This window comes from Coccinella septempunctata, chromosome 4 (genome assembly GCF_907165205.1).
Source record: "Coccinella septempunctata chromosome 4, icCocSept1.1, whole genome shotgun sequence".
Taxonomy (NCBI): domain Eukaryota; kingdom Metazoa; phylum Arthropoda; class Insecta; order Coleoptera; family Coccinellidae; genus Coccinella; species Coccinella septempunctata.
The window spans coordinates 19,963,213-19,978,719 of record NC_058192.1 but is presented as its reverse complement, the minus strand read 5'-3'; the positions used below and the strand labels follow the sequence as shown (position 1 = coordinate 19,978,719).

General features: G+C 35.3%; 3 protein-coding genes across 3 annotated transcripts in view; 2 read left to right on the top strand and 1 right to left on the bottom strand.

The window, feature by feature from the left end:
- Positions 1 to 464: 464 nt before the first annotated feature.
- On the bottom strand, positions 465 to 10,179 carry LOC123312329 (cAMP-dependent protein kinase catalytic subunit alpha-like). The gene is made up of 7 exons (XM_044896700.1): positions 9,825 to 10,179; positions 9,536 to 9,686; positions 9,310 to 9,462; positions 9,019 to 9,248; positions 8,337 to 8,502; positions 5,476 to 5,747; positions 465 to 868 (listed from the first exon to the last, which is right to left on the bottom strand). Exons 2-7 carry the CDS (start codon positions 9,617 to 9,619, stop codon positions 655 to 657), a joined length of 1,119 nt encoding a protein of 372 aa, XP_044752635.1. The 5' UTR covers positions 9,620 to 9,686; positions 9,825 to 10,179; the 3' UTR covers positions 465 to 654.
- Positions 10,180 to 10,430: 251 nt separating this feature from the next.
- On the top strand, positions 10,431 to 11,306 carry LOC123310878 (alpha-soluble NSF attachment protein-like). The gene has a single exon (XM_044894562.1). It carries the CDS (start codon positions 10,431 to 10,433, stop codon positions 11,304 to 11,306), a length of 876 nt encoding a protein of 291 aa, XP_044750497.1.
- A 2,639-nt stretch (positions 11,307 to 13,945) lies between these two features.
- The window catches only part of LOC123312014 (neprilysin-2-like), a 43,928-nt gene continuing 42,366 nt past the window's right edge, over positions 13,946 to 15,507 (top strand). Inside the window, exon 1 of the mRNA XM_044896184.1 lies at positions 13,946 to 14,092. Coding sequence (XP_044752119.1) covers positions 14,073 to 14,092 — 20 coding nt within the window. The 5' untranslated portion in view covers positions 13,946 to 14,072. The remainder of the gene's footprint in view (positions 14,093 to 15,507) is intronic.

Sequence of the window (15,507 nt, the reverse complement as noted above, 5' to 3'; positions counted from 1 at the left end):
CTGATACTCAGGTTTATTTCAAATTATTATTCAGGAGTAGCTTGCTGGAATATATCTCACTTTCCGCACGTGTCAGGAAAAAACCGCACTCCTGTAAGTTTTTGCTTACTTTCCAGCACTCATTTCAGTTTCAGATCACTAGTGCGGAAGAAATTATTTTTCCCCATGCTAGAGCCAGAAAATGCTAATCAAGAAACTGAAACGAGTGAAGGAAAATAGAAAAAAAAGAACATAGAAAAACAATTCTCAACTCAAGCTTGCCCGCTTGGATATTTTGGGCTGGGATAGCACAAATGAGCCACCCCAGATATTGAAATCGAAAATATTCAGAAGCAAGGATAAAAAACTACATTGATGATCTTCCCAGGTACCAGCACCCTCTATCTACGACATTGCCCCCTACTCCTATGTAAATTTTCCAAGAACTCTTCGACTCAGCTCTGAAATAATGTTTCAGTTTTTCAAAGAATAAGACTTTATTATAAAACCAACGAATACAATAATGTGGAAATAACTAAGTTCCACAGTGATCAATGGAGGTACACCAAAAAAAAAGTTTCCCAATTAATTAGACAACTTTTTCGCCAACGAAGAAAATGTTTCGCTTATCATGGAACTTGAATCCTTAATACAACAATGGTATTTGTGAAACTATCAGAATGCCTTGAATTCATTTGGATACAGTTCTTCTGCGGCTATCTGAAGATTGGTCTCATCCTGTTGTTCGAAATTAGACGCATCTCCAGTTGTTTTAACTATCGGCTTGTAGCTAGGAACTACTTTACGCTGGTAGATGTTCATCCAGTTTATGTCACGGAACCATCGGTGGTTTTTTATATCTTGTACTCCTGCTTTCAAATTGCCGTATCTGGAAATTTGATAATTCATTATTTGTGGGATGTATATCGTCGGATTTGGCGAAAAATGAACTTTTAAATCCACATATCAACTTATGTGTGTTACAAACTATTCAATGAAAAAACTGAAACAGCAATGTCAGTCAAACTTCATTGAGAGGAAATTATAATTCAATACCGATATTCAATGACTGACATGGAAAATCGTAATATGTACCTAGAAGGAAATGATAAAATTACATATCCGTGATCAAAGATTATACAGGGTGATTCACTATACGACTGCCTATTAGACGTTTATGGAAAACTAATCACAATTTTGTGCTGAAAATTTACATGAGAGGGAATTTTCGACAATGAAGTTGCTCCCTAAAATATTTTAACACCTGTGCAACCGGTAATATCAGAAACTGTCTACTTAATAATTTCCTATTTCAAATCGCACACCCTATATCTTTGCATCATTATATATCTGATTTGATGGTAATTTCAACATTATACCATACAAACAAACGGTTTGTGAGTTATAAGGTTTATTATGAAGAATTGGTGAAAACGAAAAGTGTAGTATTCTTATATGGTTCACATTTATCAATCTTTAAGATTGTAGGTATGTTGTTATAATTCAAAACTGATATTATTGAACTGATGTGTTCGAACAATTCCAAGACAGTCGTGAGTATGAGCTAGATCCAATTCATTTAACACTCTACCTGACTATACATCGGAATGTATGCTGCAAATAACAAGTCCTAATAGCACACAACGTCCATGGGACGTACAATTCATGTCCATTTAACGTCGGAACGTTCATGGACTTGATTTGTATGTCCTTTGGACGTCCGTTTTCGGACAGTTTTAGGACGTCCACGATATATATCCATTGTTAGTCCGATTTATGTACAATGTCCGTATCGGATATCCATTGGATGACCGTGATGGACATAATACGGACTATATGACATATGTCCGTATCATATATAGTTCCAAAATAGTCCCTGACCGACTTAATACAGGCAGTGTCAAAAATATGTCCTTACTGGATATCCATTAGGTGTCCGTGATGAACATAGTACGGACTCATACATATACATTACATGGTCCGTATAACGTCCATCACGGATACCTAGTGGATATCCGGTAGGGACATCTTTTGAATGTCCATACCGGATATTCACTAGGAGTCCGTAATATGGACCAAATAATACATACATGTATATCAATGAACACCAAAATTTAATATTATTTTTCACTAAACTCCATTTTACCGCTTTGTAGTATATGAATATCTTAGGAATATTTTATTATGTATAACGTTATGATGAACAAAGACTAAATACTTGAGTAATTACTATTATAAAATAATCTATGTTTGAGTTTTAAGACTTTAGTTTTTATTATATGGTATTTCTGTATTAATCGACTACTATTCCATTTATCAGTTAACAATATAATGAATATGTTCCTACAAGTAGGTATATCGTATAGTCTCGGTAGCTAGGACGGTTGCAGCGAAGACTCAGTAATGCGATGTCCCCACGTACTCGCGAGTTCGAATCCGGGCCAAGTGTAAAAACTTTCTAGTAAGTATGGATGGAAATGAGAACAACACAGAAAATACCATTTGCGTCTGAGGGTAAGACATTGGGTTCTAGGACATTAAAATTCTAATCGATAGGATAGCCAACGTCGTGGTAAATTTTTGTACCGTTGAGATAGCTAATGATGGTCCCAACGGGATATCCATTGGACGTCCGCGATGTACGTCCGAATTCGGTTCAAAGTTGTGACATTTGTACGTCCCTCGGATGTCCATAGAACGTCCATTGTACCAGAAATGGACGTCCCATGGATGTCCGTAATGTCCGAAGAGGACGTCCTATGGATGTCCATAGGACTACTTTGTGCTATTGGGGGTAATAATTTAGAAATTATTAAAGATATTTATTACCACGTTACTATTCATAGAAAACGGTATTAGAGGAGAAATGATTCAGAGTGTTTCAACAGATACTCTTCGGCTAATAAAAAAGATGTGGTTACACTGGATAACATCAAAAAAGTTCACAAAATCCTGTTGGCCAATCGTGAAGTGAAGTTTCAGGAGATAACATTACACTTTAAAGATATCAAAGGGACGTGTGGGATATATTTTGCATGAACATTTGTCCATGAGAAAGCTGTTTTCCAAATGGGAACTGAGTTTGCTCACAGTGCACAGAAAAGAACAACGTGTCGAAAATTCCGAGAACTTTTGCAGCTGTTTCGTAGGAATAAGAAGGATTATTCTAGTTGGTATGTTACTATGGATAGTATGGATCCATCACTACACTCCAGAGTCAAATCGTTAGTGAGCTGAGTGGACTGCAGCCGGCGAACCACATCCAAAGCAAACTTTGTCCAAAGCGACCAAAGTTATGGCCTCCGTATTTTGGAATGTGCACAGAATTTAGTTCATTGAAAAAGCAAGGCCATCGTTAGCGAATTTTATATATCATTATTGATTCGTTTGAAGGAAGAAATTTCCAAAAAACTGCTATAGATGAAAAAGACAAAATAAATTGCTCTTTCACCAAGACAATACACCGTACATCGTTAAAAAACCAGCAAACAAGAGGATATGATGGAATATCTAATAACATTGTTAGAGAAACGAGGGATGAAATATTAAAACCACTGAACTTCATAGTGAATAACTCCTTGAGGCATGGAATATTTCCAGAAGCTTTGAAGATTGCTATAGTCAAGCCTATCCATAAGAAAGGAGATATAAATGATTATAAGAACTACAGACCTATAAGTATTTTGCCATCTTTCTCCAAGATTTTTGAGCTGGCATTCTGTAACCAACTTGTCCAATACTTTATAGAGAATAACTTGTTTTCCAAGAATCAGCATGGTTTTCTAAAAGGAAAATCCATACAGACAGCTGTGTTTCAGTTTCTCTTGAGGATAGTGGATGCTTTTGAGGAAGGAGACTTAGCGTTGGGATTGTTCTTAGATCTTGCCAAGGCCTTTGATAGTTTGAGTGTCGACATTTTATTGAAGAAGTTGGAGAAGTATGGTATTGCTGGCCCAGCGATGGAATGGATCCGGTCATATTTCAGAGGAAGAACACAACTTGTGGAAATTTCTACCAACAATGGTTATGTAAGATCTCAACCACTCGAATTGAAATTAGGAGTTCCGCAGGGAAGTATTGCTGGTCCTATTTTTTTCATTATTTATATTAATGATTTCATACAGAATTCACAATGTTACACAAATGAAGTGAATACAGTAAATTATGCAGATGACTCAAACCTCCTGCTGATAAAGTCCTTGTGGCCAGAGCTGAGGCAGCTGCTTGAGGATGTATTCCTGCAAGCTGAGATGTGGTTCGACCAAAATAACCTCATTTTGAATAAAATTAAAACAGGTATTGTACTGTTTCATCCTGTAAATTCTGGAATACAACCACCAGAGAGTATCTCGTTACAAAATCAAGAATACGCAGTATCAAGATGTGTTAAATTCCTTGGCCTCCATGTAGATGAGGAACTGAGCTGGCACTCACACATACAGCAACTTTGTAATAAGGCTAGTTCTTCAGTTTATGCTCTAAGGATTCTCTCAAGGTATGTTGACTCCACAACACTAAGAACTGCATATTATGGAACAATTGAGTCACAGCTTAGATTCGGAATAACCTTTTACGGCAGTGGTAATGTTTCATCTCTATTTGTCCTGCAGAAAAAGGCACTCAGAATAATGTGTAAACTGAGTTATAGGGAATCATGTCGCGGTTATTTCAGACGAAAAGGAATCTTGACGATCTATGGGATATATATTCAGGAATGCCTCCTATTTTTTCATAAGAACCAAGAATTGTTCAGCAAGTATAGGAACCTTAAGGAAAGATATAATACAAGAACCTCATCATATAACCTTCCTAAATATAGATTGACGACAAGTCAAAATCAAATGCAATACAGATGCCTAAAACTTTTCAATAGTCTACCTGGGGTAATACAGAGGGAAAACAACTTCAACTTGTTCAAGAAGAAGATTTTCAAGCTTCTACTGAGTCTGGAACCTTACTGTCTTGATGATTTCATCAATTAAAACTGCTTATTTGACACTATTTCATTTCATTTGCTATCAGTATTTATTATTGTAACCATTGATTTGAAATAAAGACTGTTTGTTGTTGTTGTTGTTGTTGTTATAGTCACAAATCGTTGGCTACCATTGCCAAATTGTACGAAATGTGGAAAAAAAAAGCTCACCGGAAAAGGATTTATTGGCTTGAAAAAAGACTGTGAAGAAGTGATAGCCGAAACTGATGAAGCCCATTTTGAGGCTGAAATATTAGAGCGACGTTGGACTAATTGTATCACTCTAGAAGGAACATATTCATTAAAATAAAATGATTTTTGGCGAAAAAAATTTTTCTGAAAAAAAGTTTCAGCGATATTTTTTCATCTTATGAAGTTCTCCGTATACTTCTGGGAGAAATCTTATCTCCAAGGAAACAACCCAGATTCAAAAGAAGCGTCTCGTTCTCATGCATAAGTTTGCTTCTTCCTTATTGTAACACTTGTAACCTTGTTGGTTATAAATAGAGAGAAGAACTCACCTTCTGGTCAGATCAACCTGCAGAATATTCTTCACCAGGTCCTTCAACTCGCTGGAAAAATGGGGCGGAAACTTATATTTGCAAGCCACAATCTTCTCGTACAACCGCATGGGATCCATCGAATTGAACGGTGGTAAGCCGGCGTTCAACTCGAATATGAAGATGCCGAAAGCCCACCAGTCTACGGATTTACTGTAGCCCTTGCTGAGAATGATTTCCGGAGCAAGATATTCCGGTGTGCCACATAACGTCCACGTTCTTCCTCTTACGATCTATCGGAATATAAAATGAAAATATGGAAAATGTCAAACAAAAGAAAATTAGTCAGCTCGAAAGTTGAACAAAGCCAGTATCTTGACTGGAAAATGAATGGCAATCCCGAATTAAAAATTTTATAATTTTTCATTAAATTGTGGTGTCACATCTTCATCGATTGAGTATCACGGCAAAACGCGAAATTTATAGACTGTTATTGACTAAATGATAACGCACTTTTTACTCAGAACAAATGTGGAAAAAGAATAATGAATTGTTAAAAAAAAATAAGTGATGAAAGCCTAGCCTAGGCGTTCTGAAATTGTGTGGATTTGGTTTTTTAGTGCTCAATTGAGTATTATAGCCGATATCTGTATAGATCATTCTTTGAATATACACAATTTTCTTGATTTCCATGAAAAATTTTGGCAAATATCGAAAACAACTTTAACATAGCTGGTTATAGGTCTACAGCCCACTGGATTATAATATCCAATATGGGCAAATAGCGTAGGTAACTATAGAAATTTTTAACAATTCTGCTCAGGATTTGTTTACGCTGTGAACATCTATAAAAAATATTTATTGTGTTCTATTTTTGTTGAAATATACAGGGTGTTCTACAAGCTCTATGAAAAACTTTGACAGAAGGTAGATGTGCTTTTTTGACCATTTTTTTCCTATGAACATAGGTCCGATTGGTTTTCGTTTAGGAGTTACCAGCATTTGAAGTTTTTTTTCCTGTTTTGATTCAGTAGGCTGACAGAAAATAGCGGTTGATATGGTAATTGACGTTATTTTAATTATTCATTAGATACTTGTTTTACTGAGGATGGTATCAACAATAACCATATGGGCGCTGCAGAATCCATATGTCATTAGACATTAGACAAAGACGATGTCAGCAACGTTTCAGTGTTTTCATGTTATAAAATGATCGTTTAAATGTAGATTTGTACACAAATATTTTGGAGAACAACTTTTTTGACTTCATTGATAACTTAGAACTCAACATTGTTGTGAACTCTTGTAGAAAAAGTCATTAAAAAAACATTATTACACCAGTTTTACAAATAGGAAACGATCTATTGGTATTACTAGTGTAGTGTGAGTGCATATTTTGATGTCACTATTTTCAGCAATGGAAAAAAGCAATCATACAAATTTGCAATTCAGTTGTAATCAGGAAACATATAACATATTTATACATATAAGTAGAGGATGGGCAAAATTCGTTGTCTACTGAGGGGATCTCGAGAATCGAGAACTATAAGAGCTATTATGAAAACGGATGACACATATATGAGCTCTTTTCCAGAAAAACAAAGAATGGTGAAAACCGTAGACTACTACGATTATTTGTTTTTAAGTTATTAGCAAAAAATTTTCATACAACAAAGTTTTCATAACTTTTTTGTATTTGAAGTTACAGATCTGAAACTTGACAACTGACAAAAGATTTTTTTCCAATTCCAATTCGAAAATGACAGATTCAATAGAAGTTTGAATTTAAAAAAACGGAAGTTCTCCTAATGATTCGAAATAAAAAAACTGTTTGAGCTTGTCAGTGATCTACGTAAAAAACTTCCTGTAGAAGGTTCAAGTTTCAGATTTGTAACATCAAAAAAAAAATTAATAGAACTTTTCGAAATCGTCAAAATCTCATTTTGCTTCATAGACATAGAGACATGGACTGTGCCTTCCCTTTATATCTATGCATGAAATACGGTCAAAAAAAGTGACAGAGAGAAAAACACGTCGGGAATGCAGTTGTCTTTTTCTAGAATTTTGATTGGTCTACACTCACCTCTATGTGAACCATTGAACTAAGATGTGAACAAAAAAGAGAAAGGTAATGTCCCGACTAGCTTTTCTCTCTTTCTAATAAATAGCCAATTTCATGCTGGCATTGCTCAGTCCATGTCTCTATGTCTATGTTTTGCTTATACCTAGAAAACGAAGAATCATAGGAGGCTACGGTTTTTACCATTCTTTGTTTCTCTGAAAAAGAGCTCGGAAATATGTCATCCGTTTTCTTCTAGCTCTTTTAGTTCTCGAGATCGCCTCAGAATTTTGCTCACCCTGTACAGAGCAAATCTTTGCAAAAATTGTGAACGATTAATTTGAATGAATCGAAAACTATTCGATGTGGGCATAGGATATGTTTCATGTTTTTTTTCTAGTAGAACCGATGAGATTTAAAAAAAAAATTGGCTCCATTTGAATTTCTTCATTTTTCATAACTTCGATTTGCCGAACAACACCAGATAATAATCTGCTATTTTTCACGAAAAAATCCTGATGGGTCGAGAACTGTTGACCTCAAGTATGACACTTCCTGAAATTGTCTTTGAATGGGTTCTCTTATGGTGCAATATAATAGAACTAAGATATGGAAGTTCCATCATTTAAGCCACTTTATGGTGAAAACTTCAAGATTGTATTGGTGAGTTTACGAAGAGTTCGTAAGAAATAAGACCTAAGAAAGGAAGGATGGCGTTCACGTGATCGCCGTCTCTCGATTAGATTGGTTCCTTTCTTAGGTCTTAGTTCTTAGGAACTCTGCATGAACCGAAAAGGTGGGTAAATAAAATTAAGATTGCTACCTTACAAAATCCTAAATCGGCCAGCCTGACATATCCCTTATTATCTAAAAGTATATTCTCTGGTTTCAGATCCCTGTAAATGATGTCCAAGTTGTGGAGGTATTCTAGCCCTAATACTACTTGTGAGGCATAAAACTTCGACATAGGTTCGTCGAATCGTTTTAACCTGAAAAATTAGAATTTCTCACTATTCTGTCACTATCAAATCAAACAATATGAATATAATGATGTTGACAAAATGAAACAACAAATGTTAGGAATTGGACAATGTAATTTAATTCTCCGTGATAAATTTCTGTAAGCCGACGTTTCGGAACACATATGTAGCAATCTTTTAATGTATTAAATAAAAATACACAAATCTAAAACATCGATGTGTACTATTTTACCAGACCATTTAAGGGAATAGGTATTCTCATCCGGCGATCCATGACATAATAATATTAAACGTGATTCGATTTAGAAATGAAACACTTTTTAGTCATCTTACTACTTCATCTTACTACTCAAACTCATCAAAAGTGGGGGATATTTTCCACTCTTACAATTTCAATTATGCATATTTAGTCATATTTAATGAGATATTCGTGTAATCTATACCACAAAAATGTTTAACCTTTATGAATTATCAAACATAAGTGGAAATTTGCAATTATATGGATTCCAATTAAAGTTTAATTACCTCCTTAGATGACTGAAAAGTTCACCACCATTGACGAACGGCATGATGAAATATAAATAACTGTTATCCTTGTAGAAAAATTCCAAGTTCACAAGAAAAGGGAATTTAACTGCTGCCAAAATATTTTTCTCATATAAAGTATGGTCCACCTGTTTCAGTTTCACGATGCGGCGTTTATCAAGAACTTTCATCGCATAGAACTCACCGCTGCTTATGTTCTTAACAAGAATCTGAAAATGCAAAGGTTTGGGATATCTCATCAACCTCGGATAAACGCAAAGAAAAACTCACGACAACTCCGAATGAACCACCCCCCAAAGTCCTCATGTTCTCAAAATCGTTCAAAGAACTAAGGGTGTCCTTTTTCTTCCCATATATAGCGTAAAAGTCGAGTCGCATCTTTTCTAGCAATTCTTGGTACTCATTCTCCTGATTTTTCATTTTCTGCAATAAATATTTCGATTTTAAGCCTGCATTGGGCAGAAGAGTTTAACAAAGGTTTTTTGAGGATACCCACTTTGGCATTTTCGATTGCTTTGATGTCCTGCTTCTCTTTCGCAGAGGCTTCATCTTCTATTACTTGTTTCTTCATTGTGATCATTTTATTTGGTCACACCTCCCTCAGCAATATTTCATACAAGAAAAGGGTTCCGAACGTCATTTTCTCACTGAAAGGTACTACTTGATTGAGTTTGATGAATTGAAATCTGTGATTTCTTATTAGAAATTCTCTGTGATTGTTCATAGATTGAGTACATAGAAAAATTTGTAGTGATTATGTTCAAAATAAAAAAATCCTTACATACCTGTCATCAAATAAGTGGCACTCATTTCGAAACAAAAACCTGCGAGTTTTCAAGAGCGCGCGAAAAACATTTCCGAACTGTTCCTACAACATACGAAGACTACTTGTTGAATAGGGTTTCAGGAGATCAGTCACTTGGTGAATGATCAATAAGCGAACATCCTAACACCCCAATAGAATGAATATGTTCCAGGCCCTTGTTCACACATCATTTATGATCGATTCATATATAGTCGAGTGCCTCTGAATCGATGGATAAGCACGTTTTGGACATGTTAACGAGCTATTTTGAGTAGCTTAGTACTTTCAGCCGTGAAAATCGGTTTTCACGTGGTTTTTCCCTAGCATAGCACACACTACCTATTGATTCAGTTTCTTTCGTAGTAATGAGAACCGAAAGAGTCACTATAGGAACTATAGCCGAAGAATTGCAAAACAGAATTAGGAATACTGATATCAGAATAGATAGGTTTTGTAGAGCTCAGAAAGCACATTCGGTGTTCACCTTGTATTATCTGACTTCTGTGGTTTTGATGATATTTCAAAATGACGGCTAGAGAAGAAACGTTCAATATTCGTTTAGATATCGTCAAATCTTCTGATTGAAATGTCCAGTCTAGAAAACAAGGCAAATCAGCTGATAGCAGAGGCCGAAAAGAAATTAACACCCTTCAGTTTTCTGAATATCTTCTTCAACAAGTCCAGCAAGTACGAACAGGCAAGTGAGTGTTATCAACGTGCGGCTAACCTTCTCAAAGTGTCAAAAAACTGGTCGAAAGCAGCTTCTTGTTTCGCTCAATGCGCCGAGATCCACATTGAAATCAATAATCAGTACGACGCCGCATTGAATTACGTGAATGCAGCCTCCTGTTACAAAAAATGCAATCCCCAAGCAGCCATCGAATGTCTTATGAAGGCTATAGAAGTTTACACTGATATGGGAAGGTTCGTGATGGCCGCCAAACACCACCAAACCATCGCCGAGATCTATGAGTTGCAACTGGTTGATATTAAAAATGCTCTAAACCACTACGAACAAGCGAGCGATTACTTCAAATCGGAGGAGAATATTGCATCCTCCGAGATGTGCTCACTGAAAATAGCTCATTACTGTGCCATCTTCGAAGATTACCAGAAAGCCATAGAAATATATCAGCAGATCGCCTTGGCGCACATAGGCGGAACGTTACTAAAATATAATGTGCAGGTATATCTCTTCAAAGCGGCTTTATGTCATCTTTGTGCTGACATCTTGTGCGGCAAACACGTGATCCAAAAGTACGTGGAACTGTTTCCGATGTTCGAGGACTCTAACGAGTGCAAGTTTTTGGTAGAGATTGTGGATCGCATAGAAGAAGACGATTTGAACGGTTACATTGCTTCAAAATTCGAATTCACTTCGAAATTTCGCTGCGACGAGTTGGTGAGGACGTTGTTGATTAGGTTGGAGAAGATCCTTTCGAACGGCGTCGATATGCTATGAGCAGAATCGGACTTTCGGTCAAATAAATTTGTTCGTATATCGTCAATTGTCTTTCTTAGAGATCTTCATTTTAGCCAATAAACGAATAATCTATTGCAACCTTGGTTCTTGACCTTTCATGTCTTTGAATAGGGTTTGTTATTCTATATGTCTATGCAGTCTATGCATGCCTTTAGATGGGACAGTCCGGACGATAGCCCAGGATGCTCGGGCAGAACTCGGGCGCCGGTAGGCCAACCCTAAAGCCCACCTGAAGATGCTATTGTGATAGCGAAACCCGTATAGTGGTTAAATAACTCATCCAATTCTTTGGAAGGCCACATAATATTTTGAAAATATTTTTCGCTGAATATTAGTCGGCATTCAATAAAATTCCATCATTGAAGTCGCAATTTACTGAAATTCGTCTCTGAAAACCTTACATTATACAAAGTGTTCCATAAAGACGATCATTTTGATCTAAAAACAGATTATATGATTTTCGCAAAAATGAGTTGTTAAACCATGACACATGTTTCGCTATCACAAAAACATCTTCATGTAGGTCAAGCTAAAGTGAAATATTTGGTACTAAACGAGGAAATATACAGGCTGTTTTTTGAGTAGTTGGTCATAGCCTAATGGTGAATGCAGGTCATCCAGGCCTTTCAGACGAGTTGCTTGTTTCGTATCCTGAAGGCTATTAGTTTCGGAGATACGGGGTGACTCATGAACATTGGCCTAAAATTGCAATAGCCATAAATCTTGAATGCAAGGTCCAATTCCGATCAAATTTTATGGGTTGCATTCATTTTTTTTTGGTAGTAGTAGTAGAAGAGAGTAAGCAATGAAATATGGAGAAGCCTCATCTGGACAATTCTGGATTTACATACTACATCTCATTCTCTTGCTCTAACAAAAGGGACCTTGAAGGCCTATTCTCTGAATAGATCCTTTCATATTATACAGGGTGTCTAAAAACAAATACGAAGGGCTTGGGGACTTGGGGAGATGATTCCTCGATGAAAATAAGCAGGGATAGTTTTCCATTGAATTCTGGAGAAAAAAAGTCTCTTGCAAAATTTCGATACTTTTCTTGGAATAAATAAAAACTTACAAGCAGTTCATGATCACTGTTCATTCCATTTCATCGTATAAGTGTTCCATAGAATGACTACACCTCCCGCTTAAATGCATGCATCAACTCTCTGCCTCATAGACCTTCGTATACAGCTTGTAAGTTTTTATTTATTTCGAGAAAAGTTTCGACTGTATCGAAATTCTGCAAGAGACTTTTTTTCTCCAGAATTGAATGGGAAGCCATAAGAGAATTTTATTTATCGAAAATCTAACCCACGAAAATAATTTTCGAAGGAAAATCATAAGGGGTTGTTATTTTCAACCCATAATAATGAAGTTATGAAATCTAAAAAAATTGTGTGAGTAACATCTACTTAGTGCTTCATATTATGCATAGTTTTATGTCTCTGTGTTCTTTAGAACCCGTAAAAAAATTAAAAACTGTCAACTCGTCATCGCCTTCCAAAGGCTGTATCTTGGAAGGGAAGGTCAATTTCGAAAAAAAAAATATAGGAACTACCCCTACTTATTTTCATCGAGGAATCATCTCCCTAAGTCTTTCGCATTTGTTTAGAAATATACAGGGTGTATATTTATGAACAATTATCATTTTGTCAATTTTGGAATTTTATGATTCATAAAAGTCGAAACCTTTCAGTAAAAAGCAGCACCGAATAATTGAAAGCCAACTACGATGTTACAGTCATCCATAGAGAACCTGCATAAACAGTTTCATTAGAGTAGGTATATGTATCGTTAAAACCACTTATTTTTATGGTTTTTGAGATATATCTACCCATTCCGAATTTTCACGTGGGAAGATGAAATAAGCCAATTACTGTTAATAATAAGATCATTATTTATTAAATTTCCATCACTACAATGAGGTTCACAACTTTTTTTCCAAAAGAATGCTGCAGTTATTGACTAATTTATACATATGAATGAAAGAGCCTAGATTTATGACACATTGAAATGTTGGCTGAACTATCATAGATGTCGGGAATTGATTGTTTGGGAAGATCGCTCCTCGAATTTCTGTGTAGCATGAATCAGTTATTCATACCAATTTTGATTACCTACCCCTGTCGAAAAAAAAAAAAGATTTCGACGCCTAATCTAGCAGGAACATATTGAGAAGATATTCATACTTGTGTAATGGTTTTTATAGTTCTGTTATTGTGTTATTCCATCAAGATATCTTACATTAAATCTTTTTTAATTTTCCTATGTTTCTTTCCTATACTTGTTTGGAAAAGTTTGTGGAAATCCGTAAATTTCAAGGATAATACATGTACCTACTTGGAGAAAGTGAATGTGACCGAAAGGAATTGACTCAGAGAATCTATAGGAAACATGAGAGTTGCTATAGAGTATAGAGGACCTAGGGTCTAGCTAGCGTATTATTATGTCAATTGAGGCAAAGACGATGCGACAACAATTTATTGGTTTACATACATGAAAAATCGGATGTAAACACTGAAGATGGAAGCTCACTATCTGCTAGAACCAGCCGACCTTCAAATGCCTTATATATGATTATTTTTGAGACCTTGGTTATATTTTACAGGTCTTCCTCTTCACCAGGTACCCAGCTGAAATCAGTACAAAAAAGATCTATCGCATGCGTCTTAGACCAGCGTTTTTTTATTATCGCTATCGCTCAAAACGGAATTTCACTAGTTGGTTTTTCAAGTGACTTCCTTCATGGCTTACAAGTGCAAAAGGTGGGTGATAATTTCATAATATCTTGGTTCTTATTTTGATTCGAACATGGCATGAAAAAACGGGGAAGCATTTTAGCTTTCATAGATGTTTTTAAACACAACAAACCCCAGTTTCATATCGCAATAATATATACAGAGCAGACTCCTTCTTTACAATAAACAATATTTTTGAATTTTAAGAAATTGAATAATTTTTTTTCTTATTCGAAGATCTCTTTGTGAAATGTGTTCGAATATTTTGATTTTTTCATATGAGTAAAATTTCTCAGTTGCAATAAACAATATTTTGAAATTTTCAGGCCGAAATATAAAATTCAATGATTTTTCTTGAGATCCCTTTGTGGAATGGCCCTATTACTTTAAATTTTTCTGAAGGTTTGAATCAGCATGATTATAAAAAAATTCAATTTGTGCTTTGGATATTTTCAGTACAAGTGCGTAGGTCAAATAGTTCTTATTTCTTGAGGTCAATATTTGATTTGTTTTATACTTCCCCGCTACTATACATTCGACTCTGAATTAAAGTTGATTATTTTGTCTGGTAATTATCAATTCCTCTGCAATAAAAGATTCTCCTTTATGCTTTTTGAGAAAAAAATTTCCGCCTACCATATATCAAAGAAAGGAGCATAAAAAGCTCCTGGTGATTTTCACAGAAAATATACAGCATTACCAGTTTTGTAAGATAAAATTTAAATTCTTATTACCTTGAGGCAAACTAATGCAGTGAATATCATTATACATATTAGGTAATTATATCTGAATTTTCAACCCTCGAAATAAGTAGAGAGATCGTTATAAGATAGAACTTTTCTATATCTTCATGTCTTGAAACTCAAAATATGAAATTTTGATGATAGTTATAATTTTTTTTTCTGATTAAAAGATGGATTGGCAATGGAAATGAAACAATATGACATGATTTTTAATTGATTTGTAGTACCAACACCAATTTTCTTTTTCACGTGAATTGGTACAAACAATATTGATAGGTTTTCTCAGCCTAATATTTCTACCGATAGAAACGATAGCTCGGTAAATCACATCGATATCAAAATGCATCACTTGTCAGATTTGATAAGAGTTATGTGTGTAATGCACCTATAAGAAGTTTTTGCAGTTCTGCATGAAAGAATGATAATTGGCAGTTGCTGGTGCTGGTAACCAACACAGATACTCGAGGTATCTTCCTGATAAAAACGTAATGTAACCAGAGATATAGAATATATCTCTGAATGTAACCTAAACGTGTGATGGCTTAATGAAAACTTTTCTTTCCAAATTCACGCATTCAGAATTGTGAAAGAAAACAGCAAAACTGTGATGTTTTCATTTTGTTTGAAATATTATACATTTTTGCTGAAAAATTATTTCGAAATTTGAAAATTCTCTGAACTAAATGATATGTAGATCAT